General features: G+C 37.3%; 1 protein-coding gene across 5 annotated transcripts in view; it reads right to left on the bottom strand.

The window, feature by feature from the left end:
* The window catches only part of OPHN1 (oligophrenin 1), a 612,383-nt gene that overhangs the window by 114,588 nt on the left and 475,080 nt on the right, over positions 1 to 22,715 (bottom strand). For all 5 annotated transcript variants that reach the window (XM_045995231.1, XM_045995230.1, XM_045995233.1 and 2 more), the window contains exon 19: positions 20,637 to 20,796. In XM_045995231.1, the coding sequence (XP_045851187.1) occupies positions 20,637 to 20,796 (160 nt within the window). The remainder of the gene's footprint in view (positions 1 to 20,636; positions 20,797 to 22,715) is intronic.

Consider the following 22,715-nt stretch of genomic DNA (forward strand, 5'->3'; position numbering starts at 1 on the left):
TTCTCTACATTGGTAGCTTGTTTTTTCATCTTTTTAAAAAGGTGATTCACAGAGAAAAGTTTTTAATTTTGATAAAGTCCAATTTATTGATTTCTTTAATGGTTTGTGCTTTTGTTGTCATGTCTAAAAGCTCTTCAATAAGACTCTTCGATCGATTCCAAACATTTTCTCTTATGTGTCTTCTAAAGTTTTTTATACTTTTACATTTAAATGCATAATCATTTCGAGCTAATTTTTATATAATATGTGAGGTTTAGGTTGAAGTTTACTTTTGTTGCCTATAGATATGCAATTGCAACCATTTGTTGAAAAGGCTATCCTTCCTCCTTTGATATAATTTGGTACCTTTTCCAAAAACAATTTGGCTGTACTTTGTGAGGCTATTTGTGGATTCTCCATTCTTTTCCATTGATCTATGTGTTTATCCATCTGCCAATCTTACAGTGTCTTGCTTACTGCAGCAATATAGTAAGAATTAATATTAGTAATACCTCCCAATTTATTCCTTATTTTCAAAACTGTGTTAGCTCTTTTAGTTCCCTTGTTTTCCTATATATATTTTAGTATAATCTTGTCTCTATCTATGAAATATTTTTAAAGGTCTTTATTTATTTGTCAGAGAGAGAGAGAGAGCACAAGCAGAGGGAGTAAGTAGCAGGCAGAGGGAGAAGCAGGCTCCCCACTAAGCAAGGAGCCCCATGCGTGACTTGATCCCAGGACCCTGGGATCATGACCTAAGTCAAAGGCAGATGTTTAACCAACTCAGTCACCTAGGTGTCCTTCTATCTACAAAATATTTTGCTGGGATTTTGATATGAATTACCTTAAATTTATATATCAGTTTAGAAAGAACATCTTCATTACATTGAGTCTTTCTCTTCATGAGCACAAGATGTGTCTAAATTTACCTGTATTTTCCTTTACTTCTTTCATCAGCATTTTGTAATTTTCAGCATATAAATCCTGTAAATGTTTTACTTGATGTAAAGCTACTTGTTTTTGAGAGTTTGTAAATTGTATTTTTAATTCATTTTCCACACATTCATTGCTAGTATATAAAAATTCAATTGATGGGCACCTGAGTGGCTCAGTTGTTAAGTGTCTGCCTTCGGCTCAGGTCATGATCCCAGGGTCCTGGGATCGAGCCCCACATCAGGCTCCCTGCTTGATGGGAAACCTGCTTTCCCTCTCCCACTCCCCCTGCTTGTGTTTCTGATCTCGCTATCTCTCTCTGTCAAATAAGTAAATAAAATCTTTTAAAAAATAAAATAAATAAAATAAAAATGCAATTGAGCTTTGCATGTAGGCCTTGTACCCTGTAACCTTGATAAATTCCCATATTAGTTGTAGGAGGTTTTCTTTTTTTCTTTTTTTTTTTCAAAGATGTTATTTATTTATTTGACAGAGAGAGAGAGATCACAAGTAGACACAGAGGCAGGCAGAGAGAGGAGGAAGCAGGCTCCCTGCTGAGCAAAGAGCCTGATATGGGGCTTGATCCCAGGACCCTGAGATCATGACCTGAGCCGAAGGCAGAGGCTTTAACCCCCTGAGCCACCCAGGCGTCCCATGTAGGAGGTTTTCTTAATAGATTCTTTATGATTTTTTTATGTAGACAATCATGCCATCAGCATATAGAGAAAGTTATATTTCTTTCATTCTGACCTGTATGTGTTTTATCTTCTTTTCTTGCCAAATTGCACAGGGTAGAATTCTATTACTATGGTGTATATAGGAGTGGTGAGATAAAGCATTCTTGTTTTATTCTCAATCTTAAAAGGAAAGCTTTCACTATCTCACCATATAGTCTGATGTTAGCTATAGGTTTTATTTATTTATCTATTTATTTTTGTAGATGTTCTTTACCAAATTGAGATAATTATCCCCTATCCCTAATTTGCTAGGTTTTTGTTTCTTTATGAATATATGTTGATTTCTTCAAGTACTTATTCTGCATAAATAGGTATGATCATGTGATTTTGCTTCTTTAGTCTGTTAATATAGTAGATTATATTGACTGATTTTCAAACCATATTTGGCCACTTTACATTCCTGGAATATATTCCACTTGAGCATTATATATATATACATATATGTATATATATATAATAATACAATGTTTATATAAATATATATTTATATAAAACCTAAACCTCACATATTATATAAAAATATATAACTTAAACTTCACATATTATATAAAAATTAGCTCAAAATGATTATACCTTTAAATGTTAAACTATAATATATATACATATGTATCTATCTGGTAAAATTTTGTATGATTCTTACACTTAAATTATGAGGGATATTGGTCTATGGTTTTCTTTTTTTGTGATTTTTTTCTGCTTTTGGTATCGGGAGAATACTGACTTCTTACAATGATTTGGAAGGGGTTTCCTCCCATTCTATTTTCTAAAAGGAATGATTAGAATTAGTCTTACATTTTCCTTAAACAGTTGGTAGGAATTCTCTAGTAAAACCATCTGGGCCTGGAGACAAACCATAAATGACTCTTAATCTCACAAAACAAACTGGGGGTTGCTGGGGGGAGGTGGGATTGGGAGAGGGGGAGGGGGCTATGGACATTGGGGAGGGGAGGTGAACCATAAGAGACTATGGACTCTGAAAAACAACCTGAGGGTTTTGAAGGGTCAGGGGTGGGAGGTTGGGGGAACAGGTGGTGGGTAATAGGGAGGGCACGTTTTGCATGGAGCACTGGGTGTTGTGCAAAAACAATGAATACTGTTATGCTGAAAAAATAAATAAAATGGGAAAAAAAACCATCTGGGCCTAAAGATTTCTTCAGATGCTACTTTAATTATGAATTGTATATTCTTAATAGTTTTAGGGCTATTCAAATAATCTATTTTGTGTTGGGTGGGTTTTGGTAGTCTGTGCTTTTTAAAGAACTGGTCTGTTTCATCTTAGTTGTCAAATTTATGTACACAGAATTGTTTATATTATTCTCTTATTATCCTTTTCAGATCCAAAGAATTAGTATGATACCCTCTACTTTTCCCTCTTATTGGCAACTTAGGTTTACTGTCTGGTTTTCTTTCTCAATGATCTAAGAGGATTGTCAATTTTATTGATCTTTGGATACTTGTTCTTTGTACCCAGCTCTTTCTTTGGTTTTCTCTACTATTCTGGTTTCAAATCCAGGGATTTCTATCTTATCTTTATTATTTATATTTATCATTTCCTACTTTCTACTTGCTTTAGATTTATGTTACTCTTCCTTTTCTAAGTTCTTGAAGTGGGCAATTGAGATTACTGACTTCACACTTGTTTTTCTTTTCTAAAATAAGTATTTAAAATAAAATAAAATATTCAATCCTATGATTTCCTTATTCTCACTACTTTAGCTGTTTTCTGTAAAATTCTGACATGTTGTATTTATATTGTCATTCAGTTCAGTGTAATTTCTTATTTCTCTTGAGACCTCCTTATCTACACATGAATTATTTGGAAGTGTGTTTAATATTCATGTTTTTGGAGTTTCTCATTTTGTCTTTTTTTCAGCTTCATTGAATTATAACTGACCTATAACATTGTGTAAGCTTAATGTACACAACAAGTTTATTTAATAGATTTTTATATTACAGAATGATACCGCCACAACATTAGCTATCACCTCTATCCCAACACATAATTACCACTTTTCTTTTGTGGTTAGAGCATATAAAATTTACTCTCTGAGGAACTTTCCAGTATATAATATAGACTATTAGCTATAATCACCATGCTATACATTAGGTTTCCAGAACTTGCTAATTTCATAACTGGAAGTTCGTACTCCTTAACCAATATCTCCCCATTTTCTCCACTTCTCATCTCCTGATAATTATCACTCTACTTTCTATTTTCTAACTTTGGTTTTTTTAGTTTCCACAAAATATGTAATAACATACAGTATTTGTTTTTCTCTGATTTATTTCACTTAGCATAATGCCCTGAAGGCTTATTCAGTTATCACAAACTATAGATTTTCCTTCTTTCTCATGGACATTTAGCTTGCTTCCATATTTTGACTATTGGGAATAATGCTACAATGAACAAAGGGGTACAGTCATCTCTTTGAGAACCTGTTTTCATTTCCTTTGGATATAGACCCAGAAATGGGATTTCTGGGTCATATGGTAGTTCTATTACTAATTTTCTGAGGAATATCCACACTGTTTTACAATTTGTACTCCCACTAACAGTGCACATGTGTTCCCTTTTTTCCACATCCTTGCCAACACTTGCTATCTCTTGTATTTTTGAAGATAGCCATTCTAAATAGTGTGAGGTGATATCTCATTGTGATTCTGATTTTCATTTCCCTATTAATTAGTGATGTTAAACACTTTTTCATGTACCTATTGTCTACTTGTATGACTTCCTTGATAAACTGTTCAGTTCCTATGCTCTCTTTAAAATTCGGTTGTTTGGATTTTTACCATTGAGTTGAGTTCTTTATATATTTTGGATATTAACCTCATCAAAAATATGGTTTGCAAATATTTTCTCCAGTTCTATACTTCACCTTTTCACTTCATTGATTGTTTCTTTTACTGTGCAGAAGCTTTTTAGTTTGATGTACTCCTACTTATTTTTCCTTCTATTGCTTATGTTATTGGTGTCATATCTAGGAATTCACTATAAAGACAAGGTCAAGGAGAATTTTCCCTATGTTTTCTTCTAGGATTTTATGGTTTCAAGTCTCATATTTAAGTTTTTAATCCATTTTGAGTCAATTTTTATAAGTAGTGTAAGATAGGGTTCCAATTTCATTCTTCAGCATGTGGTTATCCAGTTTTCTCAACACCATTTATGGAAGACACTATTCTCTCCCTAATGAGTACTCTTGGTTCCCTCATCAAATTCTACATGACCATCTATATGAGGGTCATTTCCAAGCTCATGCTTCAGTTCCATTGGTCTATGTGTCTATTTTTTATGCCAGTACCATATAGTTTTAATTACTACAGCTTTATTTAGTTCAAAATAAGGTAGTATGATACCTCTGACTTTGTTCTTTCTCAGGATTGCTTTGGTTATTTGGGCACTTCTGTTACTCCACAAAAATTCTGTTTTTTTTTCCGATTTTATGAAAAATGTTATTGGAATTTTTATAAGGATTTCATTAACTCTATAAGTGGATCTGGGTACACAAACATTTTGACAATATTAATTTTTCTAAACCATGAATGCAAGACATGTTTCTATTTGTGTCTTTTCCAATTTCTTTTATTAAAGTCTTAGAGTTTACAGGATATGGATAATTCACCTCCTCATTTAAATTTATTCCTAAGTATTTTATTGTTATTTATGTTATTGTGTGTGAATGGGATGTTTCCTTTCCTTCTTTTTCACTTTTTTTTTTTTTGCTAATGTGTAGAGACACAATTGTATTCTGTATGTTGATTTTGTATCCTGCAACTTTACTAAATTTGCTGATTAGTTCTAGCAGGTTTTTGGTAGAGCCTCTAGGATTTTCTAAATATAAGATCACATCACATGCAAATGAAAACAATTTTAGTTCTTTTTTTTCCTATTTGGATGCCTTTAATTTCCTTATATATTCTATGCTAAATAAGAGTGGTGAGAGTGGGCACCTTGTTCCTGATTTTAGAGAAAAGGTTTTCAGATTTTCACCATTGAGTACAGTGTTGGCTGTGGGTTTGTCATATATATCCTTTATTATTTTGGGGTATGTTCCTTCTTTACCCAATTTGTTAAGCATTTTTATCATGAAATGGTGTGTTTTCTCAAATGTTCTTCCTACTCCTATGGGGATGATTTTTTTTTTTTTTACATTTTCATTCTATTAATGTGGTGCATCACATTTAATGACTTGGTTAAACCATCCTCGCATCCCAGGGATAAATCCCACTTGATTATGTAGAATGATTCTCTTACCGTACTACTGTGCTTCTGTTTTCATTTATTTCAAGATATTATTAGATTTCTCTTTGATTTTTTCTTTGACCTATTCATTATTCAGGATCATATTGTTTAATCTTTACATATTTGTGAATTTTCCAGCTTTCTTCTAGTTATTGATTTTTAGTTTCATACCACTGGGGTTGGAAAAAATGCTTGGTATAATTTCAATCTTCTTAAATTTACTAAGATTTGTTTTATGACCTATCGTGTAATCTATTCTGGGGAATATTCTAGATACACTAGAGAAGAATGTGCATTCTGCTGCAGTTGGAATAAATGTGCTGTATATAACTGTTAGTTCCATTTGGTCTAAAGTATGGTTCATGTCCATTTTCTTATTGATTTTCTGTTGATCATCATAGATCTGATGATCTATCTATTGTTGAAGTGGGGGTATTTAAGTCCTCTACTATTGTACTTTTCTCTATTTCTCTCTTATAGGTTTTGCTGATAGTGTTTGCTTAATATATATAGGTGCTGTCATATTGGGTACACATATATTTATGATAGCTACATATTGTTGATGAATTGACCCCCTTATCATTATAGAAAGTCCATCTTTATCTTTTGTTATTATTTTTAGTTTAGTCTATTTTGTCTTATGTAAGTATAGCTACCCCTGTTCTCTTTTGGTTTCCACATGTCTGGACTATTTTTTGGCCTCTTTTCACTTTAGGCCTGTATGTCCTTACATCTGAAATAAGTCTCTTTTAGCATATCATGCATATCATAGGGTCCTTTTTTTTTTTTTTTGAAATCCATCTAGCCACTCTATGCCTCTTGATTGGAGAATTCAATCCATTAATATTTAGAATAATTATTGATAAAGTCTTACTAATATCTTATTAATTGTTCTTTGGATATTTCTAGCTCTACTTTTTTTCATTTCTTGTTGCTCTTTTTATAGATAAATTGATTATTTTCTAAGTGATGTGCTTGGATTCTCCTCTCTTTATCTTTTGTGATTCTACTGTAAGTTTTTTGTGATTGGTGTGAAACTTACATAAAACATTTTATATAAAACAGCCTATTTTATGCTAATAATTTAACTTGGATCTCATTCCAATACTCTATCCTTTTAGATTTTATGTATTTATTTGAGAGAGAGTGAGAGAGAGAGAGCACGAGCGGGGCAGGGGCAGAGGGAGAAGGACAAGCAGGCCCACCACTGAGCAGGGAGCAGGATGCAGGGTTTAATCCCAGGAACCCAGGATCACGACCCAGTCCACAGGCAGACACTCAACTGACTGAGCCACCCAGGCACCCCCATTTATGCCTTTTTAAATATTGCATATCTATTAATATATTGTTGAAGCTAGCTAGTTTTAAAACTTTTGTCCCTTAGCTTTTAGAAATAAGTAGCTAACACATCACCATATTATAGTATTAGGGTATTCTGAATCTGCCTATATGCTCACCTTTACCAATGTGCTACATATTTTTTTAAAGATTTTATTTATTTGACAGAGAGAGATCACAAGTAGCCAGAGAGGCAGGCAGAGAGAGAGGAGGAAGCAGGCTCCCCGCAGAGCGGAGAGCCCAATGCGGGGCTCGATCCCAGGACCCCGAGATCATGACCTGAGCCGAAGGCAGAGGCTTAACCCACTGAGCCACCCAGGTGCCCCTGTGCTACATATTTTCACATTACTAATTAATGTAATGTAAAAATACACTAATTAGTGTATTTTTGTTGCAGCTTAAAGAACTCTTCAGAATTTCTTGTAAGGCAGGTTTAGTGGTGATGAATTCCCTCAGCTTTTGTTTATTAGTTTTCACCTTCAACTCTGAAGGACAATTTTGTTAGGCAAAATATTCTTGGTAGGCAGTTTCTTTCTTTTAGCACTGTGAATATATCATCCTATTTCTCCTGAAATATAAGGTCTTTGCTGAGAAATTCAGTAATGGTCTTATGGGGGTTCCTTTTTATGAGAGAATAATTTTTTCTTGCTGCTTTAAAAATTCTCTGATCTTTAGTTTTAGACAGTTTTATTATTGTGTCTTTGACAAGTTGTTTTGGAATAAAATTTTGTGATAATCTATTAGCTTCATGAATGTGGATGTCCAAATCGTTCCCCAGGTTTGGGAAGTTCTCTGTCATTATTTCCTTAAGCTTTCAATCCCTTTCTCCCACTCTCTTCCTTCTGGGAGTACATTATTTTGCTGGAAGTACAATATTTTGCTTGCTGTTGTCCCATAAGTCCAGTAGACTTTTTTTTCATTCCTTTCCATTCTTTTTTTTTCTCCTCTTACTGGATAATTTCAATTGATTATCTTCTAACTCACTGATGCTTCTGTTTGCTCAAGTCTGCTTTTGAAGTTCTTTATTGAATTCTTTTGTTCAGTCATTGTATTTTTCAGATCCAAATTTGTTTCTTTTTTGTTTTCTCTTTGTTGAAATTCTCATTTTTTAAAAAAATTATTTATTTTAGAGAGAGAAAGCATGAGCAGGAGGGCCAGAGGGAGAGGGAGAGAGAATCTCAAGCAGAATCCATGCTGAGTGTGGAGCCTGACATGGGGTTCAATGTCACGACCCTGAGATCATGACCTGAGCTGAAACCAAGGGTTGGACACTCAACCAATTGTACCACCCAGGTGTCTCTCAACTTCTTGTTTTGTTCTTGGATTGTTTTCCTAATATTGTTACACTATTTATTTGTGTTCTCTTATAGCTTTCTGGGCATCTGTATAATAATTATTTTAAATTCTTTGTCAGGCAATTCTTGGATCTCCATTTCTTTGAAGCCCAGTTATTGGAGGTTTACTGTATTCCTTTGGTGGAGAAATGTTTCCAAATTCTTTCGATCCTTATAGCCTTGTGTAGATATCTGCTCACTGGAAGAACCAGTCACCTCTTCTAGACTTTATCGAGTGACTTTTGGAAAAGAAACCTTTCACCTATAAGTGGGGGCATGTGTAGTTGCGCTATGATCCTTAGTCTAGCAGTACAGGGTTCTAAGTGTGGGAGAACATGGTAGCACCAGGTCTAGAGGGAGTATGTTGTCTCTTTAGTTCAGGCTGCTGGGCTCCACAGGATTATCAGCTGTGTGACCCTTAGTGAGCACTTCAGGGGGTCCACAGTGGATGTAAGGGTTGCTGAGTACCAAGTGTCATCTCCGGGTCCAGCAGCTAGAGATAATGACAGATAGCTTGACCTGGTGGTATACACACACTCAGCTGTAAGATCCAGTTAAACTTGCCTATGTATAGGCAGGGGTCATTTGCAGACATACACATAGTGTTGGGACCAGAGCAGGCAGCAAGGGCTGGGGCCATCTATGGGCTCATTGGCTATTGAAGAGTTCCTGGACATCAGTGTGATCTCATACGGGTGCACATTCTACCCTCAGGCATATATACACCAGTGGAGCTTGGTGATGCGGTTCAGGCTGGGGTGTGCAGATGCACAGCTGGAGGGGCTAGCTAAAGATAGGCATAGTAGTGTCAGCTAGTGACAGAAGGCACTGCCTGATCTGGGTCTACAGACAGCTGTAGAGACCCTGGTTGTTGGTATGCTCACACTCTGCCCAAGGGCATGCACACTACAGTGTTACTAGTGATAAGGGTTGGGCTAAGTGCATGCATGTGCATGGAGGGCCAGCTGGGGGCCTCCTGAGCCTCAGGGCCAGCTGAGCATAATGGTGCTGGGGGGACCAGGCTATTGGCATGCTCAACCATGTTTGCACATTCATTTTTTTTTAAGATTTTATTTATTTATTTGACAGAGAAAGACATAGTGAGAGAGAACACAAGCAGGGGGAGTGGGAGAGAGAGAAGTAGGCTTCTCACCAAGCAGAGAGCCTGATGTGGGGCTCGATCCCAGGACCCTGAGACCATGACCCGAGCCAAAGGCAGATGCCCAATGAATGAGCCAGCCCGGTGCCCCATGTTTGCACATTCCTACCTCAGAATGTATGTTCTGTGGTAGAAGCCAAAGATGGATGTCAGACCAGTGGGATGCAGCTGCACAGCTGGACTAGACTAGCACACAATGAGCGCACGGTGGTAGTGGTCAGTCTAGGAGACCTAGGCTGGCATTTTCCACTCATTAGCTGCAGAGGCCCAAGCAGGCTGTAAGCATGTCTCCTGGGCTCCAGTGGGGGTGGCACAAGTCCCAGGCAGGTAGCATTTTAAACTTGGGCATCTGCAGAGATCTTGGATGACTACCAGTGTGGTTCCTGGGCTTCATCAAGGGTGAGGGAAAAGAGAGTAACTGTGGCTGGCATTAGGGAACATGACTACCTATGGGGAGAAAGCTGGTGAATCCTACAGTGGGTTCACAGTGACTGTGCTGACTGTTGGTTTTAGCAGTGATGAAATCTGCTGGGTTTACCTGCAGAGCAGTTATCTGTGAACTGTGATCACTCCTACTGCATGACTGTAACAGCCTATGCTTTTCTTCCTTATTCCCAGCCAGCTGTGAACATCTCAGCTTTGCTAATCTGAGTGGGGTAAAACTGAAAATGGACCTTCACACAGTGCCCTGAGAGGATGGAGAAGCTGGTTGTTCACATTATTCTTCCTTTCATGGTGAGGGGAAGATTTTCTAGCTGGGAAGTTCCTTCTTGGCACTGAACAATGACACCTTGGAGAATGGGATGATATAGGCAAATGAAGTCAGTCTTTTTTCCTCTTCTAGTACAATTATTCTCAGGTTTTTTTTTTCTCTTGGTTCCACTATGTTGCTAAAACTTCCTAAATGAACTCTAGAGGTCTGCCAGAGCTATTTGTGTTCACAGACATCTATCCAATCATTGATCTTTGTGGGGAGGATGGAGAAACCGGGTTCTTCAATGTTGCCATTTTTCCCTCTAAGCCTTAATTTGCCTTTTGTTACTGATTTTTAGTTTGATTCCATTGTGGTCAGAGAAGACCTTATGCATAATTCTATTTTTAAGGTCTTTTTAAAGTTTGTTTTATGGCCCAGGATATGGTCTATCTTGGTATGTGTTCTGTGGCCACTTGAAAATAAATGTATATTTTGCTGTTGTTGGGTGTTCTGTTGGTTGATAGTGTTCCTGAATTTTTCTAAATAATTTCTGATTTTCTATTTAGATGCTCTTTTAGTTGTTGAGAGGGAGGTGTTATTTTTTAAGATATTTTAAGTTTTTATTTAAATTTTAGTTAACATATAACATTAGTTTCAGGAGTAGAATTTAGTGATTCATCACTTACATACAATACCCAGTGCTCATCACAACAAGTGCCCTCCTTAATACCCATTAGCCATTTAGCCCAATCCCTGCCTGCCTCCCTCCATCAACCTTCAGTTTGATAATGATCATTAAGTGTCTCTTATGGTTTGCTTCCTTCTCTTTTTTTCCTTTTCCCTATGTTCATCTGTTTTGTTTCTTAAATTCCACATATGAGTGAACTCATGTGATATTTGTCTTTCCCTGAGTGACTTACTTCACCTGGCATAGTACATTCTAGCTCTGTCCACATTATTACAAATGGCAAGATTTCATTCTTTATGATGGCTGAGTAATATTCCATTGTATAAATATTCCACTTCTTTACCCACTCATCAGTCGATGGACATCTTTGGGCTCAACAATTTGGTTATTGTTGATAATGCTGCTATAAACATTGGGGTGCATGTGTCCCTTTGAATCTGTATTTTTTAATCCTTTGGGTATATACCTAGTAGTGCAATTGCTGGGTCCTAGGGTAGTTCTATTTTTAACATTTTAAAAAGGTTTATTTATTCATTTGAGAGAGAGAGAGAGAGCATGAGAAGAGAAAGAGAGAGAGAGAGAGGGAGGGAGAGAGAATGAGCAGGGAGGAAGGAGCCTGATACAGGGCTCTATCCCATGACCATGACCCAGGACCAGGATCATGACCTGAGCTGAAGGCAGAAGCTTAACCCACTGAGCCACGAATGTGCCCCTCTTTTTAATTTTTTTGAGGAATCTCCATATTGTTTTTCAGAGTGGCTGCACCAGTTTGCATTCCTACCAACAGTGTAAAAAGGTTCTGAGAGAGGGGTGTTAAAGTCTTTGAGTATAATTGTGAATTTTTCTATTTTTCCTTTCCGCTCAACAGATTTTTATTTCATGTCTATGGAAGTTTTGTTGTTTATTACATAAAACATAAAGGCTTAGGATTTCTGTGTTTTCTTGAGCACTTTTTATAATTCCAGTTTGATTTATCTATAGTGTTTCTAGGTGTATCTCTTTGTATAGATTTTGAGTGGTAGTTTTAGGTATTACATTGTACACATATAACTCACCACAGGCCACTGGTTTCAACATTTTACGTGTTTGCTGAAATGTACAAACCTTACCTCCTTCTAATGTTCTTTATGCTCCCCCTTTTATAATACAATTGTCTTAAACTTTTCTGTCGTATACATTGAAAATCACATCAGATCATGCTGTAAATTTTGTTTTATCCCAATAAAGCTAAAACACAATTTGCTTAACCATCAAACACAATTGAGAAACTCAAGAGGAAAAGGAAAGTCTATAAAATTTACGCACATATTTGCTTTTTCTATTGTTCATTTTTCTTTCCCGATATTTTAAGATTTCTTCTTTTATTGTGCCTTTTTTGTTTAGAGAACTTACATTAGCCATTCTTCTAGGAGAGGTCTGCTAGCAACAATTTCTCTTAGTCTTCTGTTGTTTGGATTGAATAACTTCTGTTATTCTAAAAGTTCAGATTCTCTCCGCTGTCCTCTCCATTCTATTGAGCCCATCCACTGGATTTTTAAGTTTCATTTATTGCATTTTGCAGTTCTGTAATTTTTACTTAGTTCTTCTTTATATCTTCTGTTTATTTACTGAATTTGTTTTTTATAAAGATTTTGTTTATTTATTTGACAGACAGAGATCACAAGTAAGCAGAAAGGCAGGAAGAGAGAGAGGAGGAAGCAGAATCCCTGCTGAGCAGAGAGCCCGATGCAGGGCTCAATCCCAGGACCCTGGGATCATGACCTGAGCCGAAGACATAGGCTTTAACCAACTGAGCTACCCAGGTGCCCCTGTATTTCTTTTTTTTAAAAAAGATTTTATTAGAAAAAGCATTTGACAAAATCCAGCATCCATTACTAATTAAAACGCTTCAAAGTATAGGGATAGAGGGAACATTCCTGAACTTCATAAAATCTATGAAAAACCCACAGCAAATATCAACCTCAATGGGAAAAAGCTTGCAGCCTTCCCGTTGAGATCAGGAAGACGACAAGGATGCCCACTCTCACCACTCTTGTTCAACATAGTATTAGAAGTCCTAGCAATGGCAATCAGACAACAAAGAGAAATAAAAGGTATCCAAATTGGCAAGGAAGAAGTCAAAGTCTCTCTCTTCACAGATGACATGATTCTTTATATGGAAAACCCCAAAGACTCCACCCCCAAACTACTAGAACTCATACAGCAATTCAATAACGTGCAGGATACAAAGTCAATGTACAGAAATCAGTGGCTTTCTTATACACTAACAATGAAAATACAGAAAGGGAAATTAGAGAATCGATTCCATTTACTATAGCACCAAGAACCAAAAGATACCTGGGAATAAACCTAACCAAAGAGGTAAAGGACCTGTACTCGAGGAACTACAGAACACTCATGAAAGAAATTGAAGAAGACACAAAAAGATGGAAGACCGTTCCATGCTCTTGGATTGGAAGAATAAACATTGTTAAAATGTCTATACTGCCTAGAGCAATCTATACTTTTAACGCCATTCCAATCAAAATTCCACCGGTATTTTTCAAAGAGCTGGAGCAAATAATCCTAAAATTTGTATGGAATCAGAAGAGACCCTGAATTGCTAAGGAAATGTTGAAAAACAAAAACAAAACTGGCGGCATCACGTTACCCGATTTCAAGCTTGACTACAAAGCTGTGATCACCAAGACAGCGTGGTACTGGCATAAAAACAGAAACATTGACCAGTGCAACAGAGTGGAGAGCCCAGATATGGACCCTCAACTCTATGGTCAAATAATCTTTGACAAAACAGGAAAAAATATACAATGGAAAAAAGACAGTCTCTTCAATAAATGGTGCTGGGAAAACTGGACAGCGATATGTAGAAGAATGAAACTCAACCATTCTCTTACACTGTACACAAAGATAAACTCGAAATGGATAAAAGACCTCAACGTGAGACAGGACTCCCTCAGAATCTTAGAGGAGAACATAGGCAGTAACCTCTTCGATATCAGCCACAGCAACTTCTTCCAAGATATGTCTCCAAAGGCAAAGGAAACAAAAGCGAAAATGAACTTTTGGGACTTCATCAAGATCAAAAGCTTCTGCACAGCAAAGGAAACAGTCAACAAAACAAAGAGGCAACCCACGGAATGGGAGAAGATATTTGCAAATGACAGTACAGACAAAAGGTTGATATCCAGGATCTATAAAGAACTCCTCAAACTCAACACACACAAAACAGATAATCATATCAAAAAATGGGCAGAAGATATGAACAGACACTTCTCCAATGAAGACATACAAATGGCTATCAGACACATGAAAAAATGTTCATCATCACTAGCCATCAGGGAGATTCAAATTAAAACTACATTGAGATACCACCTGACACCAGTTAGAATGGCCAAAATTAGCAAGACAGGAAACAACGTATGTTGGAGAGGATGTGGAGAAAGGGGAACCCTCTTACACTGTTGGTGGGAATGCAAGTTGGTGCAGCCACTTTGGAGAACAGTGTGGAGATTCCTCAAGAAATTAAGAATAGAGCTTCCCTATGACCCTGCAATTGCACTGCTGGGTATTTACCCTAAAGATACAGATGTAGTGAAAAGAAGAGTGATCTGTACCCCAATGTTTATTGCAGCAATGGCCACGGTCGCCAAACTGTGGAAAGAACCAAGATGCCCTTCAATGGATGAATGGATAAGGAAGATGTGGTCCATATACACAATGGAGTATTATGCCTCCATCAGAAAGGATGAATACCCAACTTTTGTAGTAACATGGACGGGACTGGAAGAGATTATGCTGAGCGAAATAAGTCAAGCAGAGAGAGTCAAGTATCGTATGGTCTCCCTTATTTGTGGAGCATAACAAATAACATGGAGGACATGGGGAGATGGAGAGGAGAGGGAGTTGAGGGAAACTGGAAGGGGAGATGAACCATGAGAGTCTATGGACTCTGAAAAACAACTAGAGGGTTTTGAAGGGGCGGAGGGGGGGGGTGGGAGGTTGAGGAACCAGATGGTGGGTAATAGGGAGGGTACGTACTGCATGGAGCACTGAGTGTGGTGCAAAAACAATGAACACTGTTATGCTGAAAATAAAGAAATTTTAAAAAAAGATTTTATTTATTTATTTGACAGATAGAGATCACAAGTAGGCAGAGAGGCAGGCAGAGAAAGAGAGAGGAGGAAGCAGGCTCCATGCTGAACAATGTGGGGCTCGATCCCAGGACCCTGGGATCATTACTTGAGCTGAAGGCAGAGGCTTTAACCCCCTGAGCCACCCAGGCACCCCTGAATCTGTACTTCTTTGCAGAAACTTTCTATTACTTTGCTGAGATTCTCTATTTTTTTTTTCAAATGTATTCCTAATGGCTCATTAAGGCATTTTTATAGTGATTACTTTAAAATTCTTGTCAAATCATTAACATCTGGGGCACCTGGGTGGCTCAGTGGGTTAAAGCCTCTGCCTCTGGCTCAGGTCATGATCCCAGGGTCCTGGGATCGAGCCCCGCATCGGGCTCTCTGCTCAGCAGGGAGCCTGCTTACCTTCCTCTCCCTCTGCCTGCTTTTCTGTCTTCTTGTAATCTCTGTCAAATAAATAAATAAAATCTTTTTAAAAAGATCATTAACATTTGTGTCATCTTGGTGTTGATTTCTATTGATAGTCTTTTCTCATTCATGTTGTGATGAATCATCTTGGTATGATTTTGACAAATGATTTTTGACTGAAGCCTGCACAATTTGGGTACTATATGAGACTTGTTCTTACTTATATCTTCTGTTATATCAGGCCTCCTCTGACACTGCCACCATAAGGTAGGAGGAGCACTGCCTCGTTTCTGCCAGGATGGAGTGAAAGTCCATGTTTTCCACTTGTCTTCCATTGACATCTCAGTGGAAGGTAAGAACTTCCTGTTATTGCTAGGCAGGTGTAGGAGTTCAGACTTCTCACTATGCCTCTCCTGATACCACTGTGACTGGAAGAGGAGGGGTATCTCATTACTGCTCCCCACTGCTCCCCAAATGGTCTCTTCTCCACTGAAATCATAGTGTGCTAACCTTATTACCACTGAGTGGTGGTGAAAGTCCTGTATTTCTACCAAGCCTCCTCTGATGTTACTCCAACGCCAAATAGGCATGGGTGTTCAGGTGCTTTGTGTAGTCTCCACCGATACCATTGAAAGTGGAGGACGGTGTCCATTACCACCAGGTAAGGAGGAAAGTCTGGGTCCCCACTTGGCCTTCTTGTCAACACTGCATGGAATCAGGGGAGAGAGGCTCAGGTGATTGTTACAGCCTAGAAAAGGTAGAAATCTAGATTCTCTACTCAGCATTTGCTGGAAGGGGTGGAGGTAGGGCTGCATTTTCTTCTGTGCTATTTTGTTGGAGTAGAGAGGTTACTATCTAAATTTTTTCTGTGTTTTAGGTTTGTTCCTTTCCAGGTCCTTTGTCTAAAGAGAGTAGGCTTTTGTTGATACCTTTTTTGACTGCACCTGGTGGTGTTCTCAGCTTCTACACTGCCCAATCTGGGAGATGAGGCAAAGACAAAATCCAGGTGAGTTGTGGTCATGTCATTGCTCAGGTCTTAGGGTCCCTAGCCAGTCTGGTTCACCTTCTTCCTTCCATATTTGAGAGTCTTCTTGTGTTATTTTTATATATAATGCCCATAGATTTTAGCTGTACTAAGTAGAAGAATAATATATGCATAGAAAATATGTCAAATATTTATGTGTGTATACGCATGTATGTGTGTATATATGTACTTTTTTCCTTCACCAGAGTGACAAGAAATTATTGAAATGAAGATTGGAATTAGGAGTTGAGCATAGGTAAAGGATAGAAATGTGTTCTACTTTTTATGGTTTATGTTTTTGCCATGTACATATATTGCTTATATTTTTAAAAAATCACCAACATTTAAAGCAGTAGGTACTTTTCAGTGCTTGTCCGACATAATACGTCTTGAGAAATTGAAACTTCTGTCTTCTCTTTCCTTCCTAAGACTCTCTCATTTCCAGGGCCTGTGGCTCCCCTATCTCCTAGTTCTGTCATTGACCAATCCTTCTCAATCTGTTTTGTAATCTCTTCCACTGGCCCTTCAAACATTGGCACTTCTTAGTTTTCAATTCTTGGTTTAACATTTATTCTCTCACACAAGTATTCATTAGGCAAAAATATTCATTCATATTGTCTTAAACACCACCTCTATGCTGTTAAAGGCCAACTCTATTTCTCTAATCCTGTTTTCTTCTCTGACCTTGGATGTCGCACAGGCTGAACTCCTGCTTTTTTTTTTTCCTTTCAAATCTGTCCTCCTTCATTCTTATATATCTCAGTAAATGGCAACTTCATCCTTCTAATTGCTCAGATTAAAAACCTTGAAGTTACCCATGACTCCTCTCTTCTATATTCCACATGTGATTTGTCAGCAAATCCTATTGGCTCTGACTTCAAAATACATTTAGAATTTGACCACTTCTTACCAACTCCACTATTACTATCCTCATCTAAAGTACAACCATTTTCTGATTGCACTGTTAAAACAGCTTCCTAATTAGTTTCCTTCTTCTACCTTTATTTCCACATAGCATCCAGACTAGTCCTGTTAAACATAAATCAAATTGTATTATTTCTCTTAAAAACCTCCCTTTTATCTTAGTCAGATACAGCAAAATCAAAGTCCTTCCAATGGATTCTAAGGACCTATAGAATTTACTCAGCATTCTCTATTTTCTTTCTGAATCCATCTTCTTATATTTCTTTTTTGTTTGTTAAATCTTTTTTAGCTAAAAAAGATTTTGCACTTTGATCATGATAGGCACACTTCTGCTTCAGGGATACTGCGCTTACCATTATCTCAGCCTAAAATGCTTTTCCCTCAGATATCTGAAAAAAAAAAAAATCACTCCTTTATTTCCTATGGATGGATCTCTGCTCAAAATTTGTCCTTTTAGTGAGGCCTTATTGTATTTAAAATTGCAAAACCACTTTCCAACCTTTCCTATTCCTCTTCTCTGCTTTATTTTTCTTCTTAATGTTCATTACTATCTAACATACTATGTATTTTACTTATTTTGCATATTGTTTTCCTACTTTCTTTAGAATATAAATTCTAAAGATGAATGCAAAGGACTGTATCTCCAGGGCCTAAAATAGTACCTGGCAAATAGTGTGTACTCAATACATATTGGTTGAATGAATATCACTCAAGTAATTAATCAATAAATGAAATTTAGGCTTTAGACCAAGAGTCAAGAAACTGCAGCCCATAGGCCTGCTCCCTATTTTATAAACAGAGTTCTATTGGAATATTCATTTGTTTATACATTGTCTATGGCTGCTTTTCCAATATAAAGGTGGAGTTGAATAGTTGTGAAATATTTCTGTGACCTGCACAGACTAAAATACTTACCATAAATATTTTCTTTGAGTAAAGTTTGCTATCCCTTACTTTATTCCAGCTACTTCCTAGATACTGCTTTCTCAATATCCTTCAGGAATCTGACATCCAATTTGCAGCAAATTGAGGTTTTTTTCCATCTTCCCCCAAATTTCCCATTCTGTATTTCTTATATTTATGAAGGACAGCCCCAACCATCTAGTCAGCCAAGTTAGAAATCCAGAGTTCAGACATCTTCCACTCCCGCATTTTCTACTTCTAATCACTAAGTCCTATGCTTTTCCATACCTGTTCCTCTTCCCACCACCTTAACTCAGACTACAGTTATTTATTGATCTGACAATGGTACTACCCTCTCTCTCTGTAATCTATCCTTCACACTACAGACAAGATAACATCTCCTGAATGTAAGTCTATCTATCATACTATTCTACTTTTAAGCAATGCTTTCCCAAGCCTGTAGGAACAATGACAAACATTCCAAACTCTTCAACTAGACAAGACAAGGTCCTTTTAAGACCTGGCCCTGTTTGCCTCCAATCACATCTCTGGCCACTGCTATTTTTATTTCATTTTCCAACAATACCAAATTTCTTGAAGTTTAAGGTCTTTGGCCTTTGTTCATGCTGGGTCATCTCCTTGAAATTTCCTTTCCCTATTTTCCTTTATTTCCACATTTAGTACTTACATAAGTTGTACCTCTCTGCAAGTACCCGTCTTTGATAATCCCAAATTGTCCTCTATGTCCAATAATATCACCATTCAAAAATGATTGATCAGGCAGCACTTCATAGTGATTAAGTACTTCAACTCTGAGCCAGGCTACTTGGATTTAAGCCCCATCTCTCTTACTAGCTAAGTAACTTTGGACGTGTGACTTTCACATAGCACAGATTTATTATTATCTTCACATTTCAGCTACAAAAAGGACTATCAGAGAAGTTGTTTGATGTTACACAGATAATATAGCAGAGAATGCCAGTTGTAATCCAATATATATTATCTTATTTTCTTTTAGAAAAAGAACTAAAGACTTACCTGGGCACTCAAGGGTCCCAAATAAAAACTATACTTCCTTAACTCACCCACCAGATGTGACCACTGGATTATTCTGGAATGGTATTTACATACCATTTATTTACATAAACGTGATATACATGATTTCCAGGTCCTGGGCTTAAAGGAAAGTGTTATATCCTTCATTTGACTTTCTTTCATCCTTCTCAACTAATATAATATAGAAGGTATTTATTTGGTCATGCAAGTGAAGCAGTACCTTAGAGATGGCAGAAGAACAAGAAAGAAGGAAACTGGGTTCTTGCCCCTGTCAAGTCACCATACCAGCACTGGAATACCTTACTGGACTATTCCCTAATCAAGTAATAAATGTTTCTTTCGTTGGAGCCACTGTGTTTGTATGTAGAGTCTTAGAAGCCTAACCTGTATCCTACCAAATATAGGTGGTAAGTGGCAGAGCTTGGGTTTAGACTATGTCATTAGTCTCCTCCCCCTGCAGAAAAGTTTTTATTGAATTATACCTTCCTAGGTATAATTGCTGCTAGAAAGCTTAGAGCCAGATAAAGGGCCATCTGTAGCAAGTGCACAGGACTTGTCAATGATCATTTCTTGTCTAGCCTCATTCCTGGATTCATTTTCTGTCTCTATACTTATTTTTTCTTTTTCATTTGACCTAATTATAATGTATAGTACCTTGTATTTTATATACCATATAAAATATACCATGTTAATTTTGTTTTTGAAATGAGATGAGGTTTAAAAAGAATAGGTATTTCTTTCTTTATGGTTTCATTGTACATGCAACACTTTTATATTTTCATTTGTATATATGGCTATCTTCATATTAACCTGTTAACTCTGTAAAGGCAGGAACAATGATTTTTTTTTCTTCTTCTATACCATTTAGCCTGGTGTCTAATAATGAAATAGTTACAGAATTGAGCAATATTTGCTAAATGAATTTCACAGTGTCAGAAATGCTATTAAATGCCATTGTGTCATAATGGAATTTCCTTCCATTACCAACTTGAGCAAGGGAGGAAGACACAACTCTAAAAGGTGGTTAGGGGAAAGTGTCACATGCTTGGAGAAGTGATGGTGAAAACAGGGAATACATACCTTGATGAAGTGCTCGATTAGAATTTCCACCACAATGTTCTGGAATTTGATGTTCATCATGGCAGCAACAGTGTCCTCCTGAGCTCTCATCAGAGTGGGCCCAAAGATAACGCCCATGTTGGAAGGGGTCATGAGATTCTCTTTGCTGTGCTCACATACACTGCCAAAAGAGAAAAAAAAAAAGATTAACAAAATTTTCTCTAAGCAAGACTATGTTAGATGATATGGGGGAAAGAGAAACTAAAAAGTAGGAAAAAATGCGAGTCCAAAATATATTCGAGAAGAAAATACTACAAAGAAAACAAGTAGCAAAGAATAAAAGATAGTATATTATTAGGCACCTAAGTGAGACATACCTAACTTAGTAGCATTGTAGGAGTTAAGAGAAGGAGGATAGGGAGCTATAGTTAGAAAGTTATTTAGAAAGACAGGAAAGAAGTAAGACAACATTCTAGGCAACAAATATAGCATGTATAAAGGATGTATAAAAAAGAACAAAACATGTAGAGAAGTATCTACTAGCTTCACCAGTCTGACTCCAGTCAGGAATCTAGCCCCTCCCCCACCCCTAGTTTGAAAGTAAAAAAAAACTCAAAGAGCTGGAAGGGATCTTTAAAATTAGCCATTTATCATCACCATCCTCAGTTTACAGATGCAATCACACACACAAACACACACACCCCCCTCAAAACAAAAACAAAACAAACAAAAAACCCAGAGGTCCAAAGAAGAAAAGGGATTTCCTTGAAACCACAGTCAGTCAGTCTCATCAGAGTAGAGCCTGTAATCACCAATATTCTGATCCCTAATCACTCTCCTTGCTAAAATTCTCTGTAGGGGCTTTGTAGCACTTATAGGATAGGGCCAACTCTCTTCAAAGTTGCAATTTATAGCCTATTTTCTAATCCCAATGTACAGGTTCGACTCCAAATCTGACCTAGGTTTGAATCCTAACAGTACCACTCAACTTTGCAACAGTATTAGTGACCTAACTTCTCTGGACTTCAGTTTTTCCACATGCAAAAATAGTATCCGCCTCAGAGGGCTGTTACATAGAGTAAATTGCTTTAGAATGGTATCATGGAAATATTGCATTAGAAATATCTGCTATTATTATTACCTCTCTAGGAGTCTCCATCTGAGGACTGCTGACCTCTGACTCTCTTGATACACTATACCACTTAGATTAGGTTTTCTGGCTATACCATGCTGTTTCATGCCACTCCTTCTGCTTAGAATGTCCTCTTCCTTCTGGATCTAAATAATGTCTATTTATCCTTTAGGTGACATCTCCTTCAGGGCTATCACAGCCTATTGTCCTCTTCTTGACTGACACCATTGGCAAGCAAATACATTACAATTTTCTGTTTCTTACCTGCCTCCCTTACCAGGTGGTAAACTTTCAAGTGCAAGTGCATGTGACTCATACAAAGCAGGTATCAATTAATTATTTTTAATGGAATTTAGTGCCTCCACTGCTCTTTCAAATAGTACTGGAGGCAGCAAATAAAGTATGGGAAGATTTTGGTTAGTTTGGCAGTGGGGGCAGAGAGGTGAGGCAGTGAGACAACCCATCTCAAACACTAATTTTCAAACCCTCCCCCCCCCAGGTAAATGCCCCTGAGAGACTGACCCCATTAATAGGCATGCTCTTTTTACTAAGTGGGTCATTGACTGAGACAGAATCCTTAGACAAACCCTGATGAAATCTGTTAAGCCAATGACAAAGGCTGAGTGCCATTCACATGATAATGAAGAGCAACAATTCACAGGCATTTTTACTTGGGGCTGCTGATGGGTACCTTTAACAATTTAAATATTTTGACAATTAACCCTTATTATTTAACGACAATATGTTTGAGATGTTAAAATGGAAAAGCTACTCCATACCACCACCAAGTGGTTAAACCACTAGCAGCAAGGCAAGGACACTTGTGTAACAGCCTCCAACATGTGTGAATGCTTATCTCCTTTTGTGAACTCTGAAAGGAATGGACTTCTGGTAAACGTGACAGAGCTCACTTAATACTCCCAACTCCAAAAAGGCAGAGTGTTTTATCTCTGAAGGCTACATTCACA

This window comes from Meles meles, chromosome X, assembly GCF_922984935.1.
Source record: "Meles meles chromosome X, mMelMel3.1 paternal haplotype, whole genome shotgun sequence".
Classification (NCBI taxonomy): Eukaryota; Metazoa; Chordata; class Mammalia; order Carnivora; family Mustelidae; genus Meles; species Meles meles.